The following is a 10,138-nucleotide window of genomic DNA, read 5'->3' on the forward strand; positions in this document are numbered from 1 at the left end:
CACTATATTTCTTTTAACTAAATTTTCAGGGCATTCTGCTAATTTCTGATAGACAGTCTAGATAGATTGTTAAATTTGTTACCTTATGTGTAAATTCCATTCAGAAATTGCCAATAACAGTTATCATCAGAGTTAGTGCTAATTTTATTGTTTTAAGAGATAGATTGATATAGATATAGTATGTCCCTTGCAGTTTACACTAAACTTTCTGTCTTTTTAAGATTAAACCATTTGTGGAGGGGAAAAAATAAGTAAATATTGCTTCCTGATGAATTTGGAGCAATGTCTGTTATGTTTTACTGACTGATTTAATTTATTAAAACAAATATCTCTGGGCTGGGCTTCCCTGGGTGTATTATAACATACCTCTCATTATTTCAACAAGTTTGGTTGTTGACATTCTGGCTGGAAGTGATAGGATCTGTAGTCAAACCTATTCCAACACACTAGAAGTGAAACAGGCTGGGAAAGTCTGGATAGTTGTGGGTCTCTGATCAATGAGGTAGAACTCTTTTGCCTAGTAAGAGTTAGTAATAAATTATATAACCAAACAACAGCATTTTTCTTTTTTTATGTTTAAAAGGGGTGTTCCTATTCTGCCAGTAGAAAAAACTAGCTTGTTGTTTTCTTTCTCATTATTTAAAACTGTTGGAAGCTGAGCATGGCCTGTTGGATATGTCAAAGGTCATATTACTTGCTTGACAGTTTTTCCATGTTACCTTCTCAATTCTATCTCATCATTTCTGGACACAAGGTCAGTGCAGAGGTCTACCAGTCAGAGACTAATATTCTTGCATTGTTTGTTTTGTAGAATCATTGCAAACCATAAATCCTCTGGGTTTCTCGAAAAGGGAAAAAAATAACACGGAGGGGAATATCAGCAGGGGGAAAGCATGACCTACTAGTTTGAAATGCTTCCAAGAGGATTAATTGGATTTTGCTCAGACTCCTGTGTTCCAGCAGATTCATTCTTGAAATGAGACTGAATCATATTTGAGATTTCTGGGGCTTGCTTGCTTTTTGCTGCAGGGAATGCAGTTGTGTGCTGTGCATACAGGGAAGAAAATATAAAACCGGCATCATTTTTTTCCCTTTTATTAAATGCAAAACACTTTTCAAAAATATTTGGGAATGTTCCAACTCCAGTTGTCAGCTGTTACTGTCTAAACTGTGTGTGAAGTAGAGTGAAATGTAAAACAGGTCAAACGGCTTGGCTATCCATAAGGGGCATAAATTGATAAAGCCTGGCTTGAATAAGGCTGACATTGAGGCCTCCTGTGGTTATAATTAAGGCTATGCAGAAGCAAGCCTTTCTAGTTTTGAGGCCCAGTCCGGAGTTCCATAAATGGTTGGATATAGTCAGAGATGGTTTCTCCAGAGATGGCTCAATTCTACTTTTTGCCTGGATTAAAAAGATGCATTTTTTTTTCAGCATAGGAAGGTTACAAACCTACTGATATCACTTTTTCCAGCAGAATGAAAAGATGTTTGCAAAAAACAGGGAGCTTTACAAGATTGTGAAGCATGTCAATTTTCATAAAAGCTGTTGTTTCTCTAACTTTGTTATGGGACAGAATGCGATAAAAGCTTGTAGTAAGTAGCCTTGCAGCGGGTAAGAAAGAAGAAAGAGTTTCTGAAAGAACTAGTGATGTCTCTTCTTGAATATGATGGAACTGATAGCTGGTTTATTTATTTATTTTATTTTGTTTTAATCCCATTTATATACCGCCCTTCTCCGAAGACTCAGGGCGGCTTACAATTTAAGCACAAACCAATGTGCTTAGCAATAGCCTTCATTCTATGTATATGCCTGCTTATTAGGGCTTATTAGCCCCCCCCCAAGCGGCATTATTACAAAGTCAGCTTATTGCCCCCAACAATCCGGGTCCTCATTTTACCTACCTCAGAAGGATGGAAGGCTGAGTCAACCTTGAGCCTGGTGAGATGCGAACCTGCACTAATTGCAGGCAGCTGGTGTTACTTAAGGAGGCATTAGCCCACTGCTCCACCAAGGCTCCTTTGAGGTGGAAATAACCATTGAGTTATTTTTTTCTATTCAAAAAGTCATTTGGCTAGGTCAGCTGGCTGGCAGAGTTCACACAATACCATACATAACTGAAAAACTGGGCAGAGTGAGCTGGAAGAAATAACAGAACTCAGGATCTCTTTATCTTTCCACCATATTGGAGAAGTCAATGTTTATCTGAATACGAAGGTCACTCTGATGGGATGGCAGACCAAATCTAGTATTCCCACCCCATGCCATTTTACATTAGTAGTATTCCTTTCTAGATGTGGCTGCTATGGTACCACTGTTCTTATAGTATTTTGGAGTTCCAAAGAACCAAGTGATGTTGTCAATGTCCAAAATCAAGATGGAACACATTATGACCCATTCTGTATGCTCTCTTAGTTGCAGTAGATTTCACTGAGCTAGCTTCATCACCAACCATGCAGCAGTTGGCCATGTTCTTTGAGTACCTGGTTGAGCAGAGTTGTGTTAGCTTCTCTGCTCCAAACAGCTATTTCACAATCACAATGGAGAAGCCTCTTGATCACTCAATCAGAACGTAAGCCTATCACAAACAGCTTGTGGCAATCTCTTGTTCGCACTACTGAATGCTAGTACTGTCCTGTAGCCTGCTGGCTTAATGGTCCTAACAGACTGTAAATAATTTTCAAGGGGAAAAAAAGGAAAGATGAAAGAACTCTGGGGGTGGGCGGGGGAGGAGAAAATCTAAATAATGATGTGAATATCAAATCATGTTTTTATTTTGCATCCAAGGCAAAATTATCTGATTCAAGCTCAAAAGGAGATGTTTGTAACTGAATTTTCTTTCATTTCCAGACCTGTGTCGTATATTGATAAATCATATTAATACAACAACACATTAAAGACCACATTAAATCTGATATTGTTTTCCTTCTTACAGGTATTGTAATGAGCATTTGTTGTGTTCTCCGCATGTCTTCTGGACCGGCTGGGGTGTATGGGAACGATGTACAGCTCAGTGTGGAGGAGGCATTCAGGCTCGCCACCGAACTTGCGAAAATGGTCCAGATTGTCCGGGTTGCAGTGTTGTGAGTACTGTCTGCATTTTGTTGTTTGCTTTTGTATTTGTAGGACTTTGTGAGTCCTAAATTTGTGAGTCAAGAAGGTGATGTTGTATGACCCAAAGAAGAATTCAGAAATACACTAATTCATCAGTAGACAACAAATATTATCATTTTTAGAAGTGTGCATGCTTCGAATATTACCTCCAAATGAGGCTGTGGAGCACATGGGAACATGAATTCAGTGCCTCAGAAAGTGGCTGCTCCACGTTTGCACACACTAGACGTTTGTGCTAAAGGTTCTGGCTGCTCCATTTTTGCACACTGTAGCATGGAAGTTTGTGCTTAAGGTTCTATAGGCTGCTTCATGTTTGCACACTGTAGCATGGAAGTTTGTACGCCTGTTGCCAAATTCTCCTTCCTGCATGATGGTGGAAGAGTGCCGTAATGCCAGCTGGGAATCCATTCCAGTCCCTGGTGAATTTTTTTTTGTTCTTCCAGTATTTCAGAGTTGTCTTTAATATTAATTCTATAGTTTTACTCAGTTCTGCTGCTGTGGTGATCTGGGCTATATTCTGATTTACGGATTTCTTTCTTATTGTTTGGTATTTTAACTGAGCAAAACCAGAAGTGTCCGCGATAAATAAGATCTATTTATATTCTGTCCACACAAACTCAAGTTAAGAGCATTCTCCGTTTCACTTTACCTTTCAGTGGCCTCTGTATTGTAGACTTCAAGGGGAGGATTATTTTGATCTCCCTTAGTGAACCTTTAAATCTGAGTGGTAAATAAAAGGTCAGAGCAGTCCTATCATAACATAACAGATCAAAGCAAGTTTTCTCTTGTGATTTTTACTGAGGGGAGTGATTTGGCATTAACCCATGAGAAGTCAACCATCACACATATTATGTAGGAGAAATGTGTTTCATTTTAGCTGCTGTAATTACGGCTCTCTTTTGATTCAGTCATAAAGCCTGTTTGTGCTAACTGTATACATAGAGTGAAAAATTAAATGCTGTGAAATGAGCAACTAACCTGAGGACCTAAAATGAGGCTATTTAATGATGAACATCAGTATTGCAGAAACCATTAGTTTAGATGGTGCATTTTTCAGTAGAGGAGGACTCCAGAATCTACAACATCACGTTTTTAACTAATCAGAGATAGCTAGTTTAAGAGCTATGCCCATACTGTATATTTAAGGACTAAATTCCCCCTAGCCTCTTTCTCTTGCTATGGTACTACTGGGGTATCTGCCATTCTTAATCCAGCACAGAAACCAGAAAGAGATTCTAAACATGTTATGATTTCACTGAGGAAGGGAACAGTTAGGTGAGAGTTTAGTTTCACCAATTCATGACAAGATACAATTCTGCTTGCCAGTAAGCATGAAGGCCTTCAGCTCCTCATCAACAGAGTCACAGAAATATCTGAAAAATACGGCTTGAAGCTTAACACCTCAAAAACCAAGATCATGGTCGTCAGCAAACAACCCGTTAATTTACCGCCAATAAATTCAGAAGGAATACCATTAGAAAAAGTTGAAAGGATCACGCACCTCAGTTCTAATTTACATGAAAGCTGTGACATGATCACTGAAGTAAAGACAAGGATACAGAAAGCTCGAACACCATTCTTCAAAATGAAAAAGGTCTTCTGCAGTCACGACATAAGCTTAAGATCGAAAATTAGGCTTGTCAGATGTTATATTTTTTCTATCCTGTTCTACAGAGTAGAGAGTTGTTCTCTGACAGAAGGCCACCTGAAGAGACTAGAAGCACAGGCGGCTGTTACGTATAAGCTGGGTTGACAAGATCAGAAAAGAGGAGGTGATAAGCCGCCTGGGAAAGCCAAGGAAAATCATCAAAACAATTAAAAAACAAAAGTTAGAATATTTCGGACATGTGATGTGACACCCAGAAAAATATGGCATACTCCATTTAATCCTCCAGGGAAAGATTGAAGGCAAACAAGGTCCAGGCAGAAGAAGAACATCATGGCTTTAAAATTTAGGGGACTGGTTTGGAAAAAACTCAGCAGCACTTTTTCGTGTGGCTCCTGATAAAAACAGGATCGACAATATGATCGCCAACGTCCGATAACGGATATGGCACAAGAAGAAGAAGAATTCATGAGAAAACTTCATTGAAGTTTTGGCCAAATTAGCTGTATCAAACCAGAATGGGCTGTGCAATGGAGCTGCAAAGAAGCCGGGTGTTATGGTGCTGGTATCTCATCATTATAACTGTCAGGAAAACCTATTCTTCCCATGGAATTTCTTGTGTTGGAGCCCTATGTCATTTCAAACTTCCTTGCTGTTCCCTGACAATAATGGGCAGGAGGGCCAAAATAAACAGAACAGTAGAACTATTTCTAATATACATATGCTGTAGGTGTTTACTTTTGTGGTGATGGCTTGCCTCATATGTAGTTTTAACCATTCAAATTCTGAATGTTTTGGGACAAGATTATCCAAGAGAAAGATCTTGATAGTTGGGTTTTCCTCCCTTTCGAATTCCCTTTTCGGAGCGATTTGCTTGTGATTTTCTAAAGCTATGTTTTTACTACTGTCAGTGGATTTTATTTTTAAAAAATAAGTGTGGATATAATTTAAAATACTCAATTCAAATAATCAAGTGTATCCTAACAATATAAGACCATAACATTATATCTTATATAAAGTATATTCCATTATTTCTATCATGCATTGGATCTGGAATTTACGAGATAAATTGCTTTGTTTATTGCCTACTGTAAGTCTATTAGTATCCAAGTGATAATTTCTGCAGTTGTTAATGTTAATTGTTAATGTCTTTTTTAGCTTCCAGTTCAGGATAATTTGGTCCATGGAAGGCTGAACCCGTTGCAATCTTTCAACCTCGCATATTAACCATACTATAACAATCTGTCACCAGACAGTAAGCTTTGGCAAGATCTGATCTTAATTATCTGAATTATCATACAGTATCATACATTTATTACAGAGTATCATAAACACTGGAGGTTTTTAAGAAGAGACAGGACAGCCATTTGTCTGAAATGGTATAGGGTTTTGAGCCTGAGCAGGGGGTTGGACTAGAAGACCTCTAAGGTCCCCTCCAATTCTGCTATTCTGTTAAATTCTGTTAAACCATGTCATTTCTTATAGGAGTATCAGGCTTGCAATACCAACCCCTGTCCAGAACTGAAGAAGACAACTCCTTGGACTCCATGGACACCAGTGAATATCTCTGACAATGGTGGGCACTACGAACAGCGATTCCGATACACTTGTAAGGCACGTCTTCCTGATGCAAGTTTGTTAGATGTGGGAAGGCAACGGATTGAAATGCGCTATTGTTCAAAGGATGGTGCCACTGGATGTGCAACTGATGGTAAGCAATCATCTACTACATAACCACTGTCAATCTTTTAAGCTTGTTATAATAGAAGGTCTTACAGACTTTAGGTAGAAACACTAAGTGCTTCTGTCAACAAAAGTGCGTATAGTCAAGGCTATGGTCTTTCCAGTTGCAATGTATGGCAGTGAAAGTTGGACCATAAGAAAGGCTGAGCGCCAAAGAATTGAGGCCTTTGAACTATGGTGTTGGAGAAGACTCCTGCGAATCCCTTGCACTGCAAGGCGATCAAACCTGTCAGTCCTAGAGGAAATCAACCCTGACTGCTCTTTAGAAGGCCAGATCCTGAAGCTTAAACTCAAATACTTTGGCCACCTAATGAGAAGGAAGTACTCACTGGAGAAGAGCCTCATGCTGGGAAAGGTTGACGGCAATAGAAGAAGGGGACGACAGAGAATGAGGTGGCTGGATGGAGTCACTGAAGCAGTAGGCGTGAGCTTAAATGGACTCCAGAAGATGGTAGAGGATAGGAAGGCCTGGAGGAACGTTGTCCATAGGGTTGCAATGCGTCGGACACGACTTTGCAGCTAACAACAACAACTAAGTGCTTATCATTACAGTAAATTAAGTGATGGAGTATGAATTGCAGGGAGCTTTTTTAGGGCTGATGGTTCACCAGGCAGCAGTCCTTCTCTCTCCCTGGGTTTCTTACTATCACTACCTATGATTGAAGAACATATCTGGCCTCTGCAGTGGAGCAAATGTAACCCACCTCTGGTGTGATCCCTATTATCTTTCCATTGTAGGGAGTCATAGAGTTGACACTATTTAGAGTTTGTTACAACAACACCGCAAAAGGATGTGCTGAGTGTGGGAAACAGAGAAAGTGTTAGGAAAGAGGCTCAGAGTGGCTCTTCCCTGGCTCCTTGTGGTATAAGAAGAAAGAAAAGGAAAATGCAATCAGGCTCATAAATCTATTGCAATAACCAATCTCAGTAAAATTCTAGTCATTTTGTGGTATCCGTTTCCTGATCTGGACAGCCTCAAAGAGTTAGCAGCAGTTGAAGGGAGTAATAACTGCTAACATCTGTGTTAGTTTATTGCACTTATACATAGTGTCATGTTGCTTTAGAAAAACATCCAGGAAATATGAACACAAAAGACATCATTGTAAAATTAACTGCTGCCACTCAGTTCTCCAGGAAAAAAACAACAAAATTTTATCTATCTATTTATTTATATGTCAAATTTACATGTCATTCATCTTGTGATACAAGGCAACACTGAGCTGTATTTTTCTGTAGAAACATGTTTTTATGCATAAAGGTATATGTAATCTGCTTTGGAAGAGATTTTAATGTTTTATTTTTGCAAATCACCCTGCCTGTTTGTTTTTTTAAAAAAATCTCCCTATTAGCTTGATAGATCATTGAAAATATCTGATAATTAGAATATATTTTTAGAATTGAAAAGGTATTGCTTTTTCTGACATCTTTTGTTTTATCTGAATAACAATTAATTGTAATTTATAATGGCTTTTACCTTATTGATAAAGGAACGCGGTAGCTCAGTGGGTTAGGACGCTGAGCTTGTCGATCAGAAGGTCGGCAGTTTGGCGGGTCGAATCCCGAGTGCCGCGTAACAGAGTGAGCGCCTGTTACTTGTCCCAGCTTCTGCCAACCTAGCAGTTCGAAAGCATGTAAAAATGCAAGTAGAAAAATAGGGATCACTACGGTGGGAAGGTAACAGCGTTCCGTGCGCCTTTGGCGTCTAGTCATGCCGGCCACATGACCATGGAGACGTCCTCGGACAAGCGCTGGCTCTTTGGCTTTGAAACGGAGATGAGCACCGGCCCCTAGAGTTGGAAATGACTAGCACACATGTGCGGGGAAACCTTTACCTTTACCTTATTGATGTCCGAAAGATGCTTTTTCAAAAGGCAACGGGACTTTCTTGTTTTTTTCCTTGAAGTCATTACATTTCTCATCCAAAAAGCTTCTTCAGTGCTGACTGAATGGTGGAGAATGGAAGGACTTTAATTCCTTGCAGTCATCTGGTCCTTAGCCCTAGATACCTTATTTATACTTAACAAGCTCCCTGGCCTATGATTTGCTAGAACTTGTATCTTAGCCTCTAAAACTGACACTGTTATCTCATTCTTTCCCTGTGTTGGTCCAATTTCTTTAGCTTATATGTTGCTTTTATTTAGTGAGTGTTTGTCTAATAACAGTTTTGTCAAATCCAAATATCTTTGGATTTCTAGGGAAAACCCCCTCAATTCTTTGTTTTCTGGAAAGATAAATGAGCCAGATATTTATAGGATAGAAGTAGAGGATAGACTAGAGAGTTGTTGTTTGTTGTTTTCCTTATCATTTGTCCTGCATGCTAGGGCTCTGCTTCTTTTAATACTGTGCTTCCCTAGCTCTTGCAGCAAGGCTATCAATACATGCTATGACAAGGGTGTTTGTTTATCACCCAATATCACAAAATCTGATCATCATTAGTACAAAGAAAATGTGACTGGCCTGAGATTATCCAGCTAGATTCTTGCCTAAGGAAAGACTAGAATCTGGATCTTTGCACTCCTAGTTCTGCATTTAACTAACATACAACACAGTCTAAGTCAGGGGTGTCAAACTGCCAGCCCACGGGCCGGATGCGTCATGAAGAAACCACACCCACCCCATTGTCAGCAATGGCGAAAAAGCTCCTATGCGTCGCGCGATGTCACATGACACCACAAGTTTGACATGTCTGGTCTAAGGGGTTGATGTGGAGTATTCGTGGTTTTTTTCCTTGCAAATATCCCTTCTGAGGACAATGGCTGGGGCAGGAGCAGTGGGAGAATTAACACACGTTGCACCTTCTGACTGATTCTTCAGTATAAGATTTTGCTCTCATGAATGTTTTCTCTCAACATAAAAGGTTCTTGATCTCTATGTACACATTCCCTTTCCCTGGGCCCTACCCACCCACATACCAGTTGCTTTGCTTTTTCTGATTGTCTTCCAGTTGCACAGAGTTGTATACAGACCCAAGTCTGTGAAATAAAACTTTATAGCCAGCAACAACTCATTTGAAATGCCAGCAGGACAATTGTCTTCTACCATCCTCCCTGCAGCAAGCATTTTGCAATTAAAACTTCCTTTAACGTGGCTTGTGTGCCTCATTCTTTACATCTTGTAGAATAGCTCTTCTGCTATGGTGCCGTTGTGACCATTTTAACATTCCTAACGCTGCACCTAAACACAAGTTGTTATAACTCGTCCATCTTTTCCCCTTTTCTCGTCTTTGACTCTTGATTCTAGGCCAGGAGACAACAATGGCAACCTCTGTCTGGCAGAATCTCAAGCACTTGAAGGCTTTTAATCATTGTCTCCGTTGACTTTGCGTTGCTTTAATTAAAAAGGACCTGGTAATTGCATCTCTCGCAATTATTGTTGTGAATTGAATAGACTTGAGGATAAAGATAAAAACAGAAAAGAGCTAGTGTCTCACTAAAAAACCGAGGCAAGAAATATCAGATTTAAAGCTCCCTTTTCCCTTTCAGCAAGCTTTTCTGTACAAATGCTACATTTGCCAAGTGAGGATCCACCTTGTAGAGTTATTGTAAGGATGATTGAGATGGTGCTTTTGAAGTGGCTTGGATTCACCATGCTGTTCAGGTGCTAAGAACGGTAACTTGCATAAAGGGAAATGACCACAAACCGTGAGATGTTTCTTCTGTTCAGATAGCCGCCCAGCT

At 39.7% G+C, this 10,138-nt stretch overlaps 1 protein-coding gene across 1 annotated transcript in view; it reads left to right on the forward strand.

Annotated features, from left to right (window-relative positions):
* Nucleotides 1–10,138, forward strand: part of SEMA5A (semaphorin 5A) — a 209,796-nt gene that overhangs the window by 182,085 nt on the left and 17,573 nt on the right. The window contains exons 15-16 of the mRNA XM_081324008.1: nt 2,934–3,081; nt 6,204–6,429. Of these exons, the coding sequence (XP_081180134.1) occupies nt 2,934–3,081; nt 6,204–6,429 (374 nt within the window). The remainder of the gene's footprint in view (nt 1–2,933; nt 3,082–6,203; nt 6,430–10,138) is intronic.

The sequence above is a fragment of the Vipera berus genome (assembly GCF_964194415.1).
Source record: "Vipera berus genome assembly, chromosome: 3".
Classification (NCBI taxonomy): Eukaryota; Metazoa; Chordata; class Lepidosauria; order Squamata; family Viperidae; genus Vipera; species Vipera berus.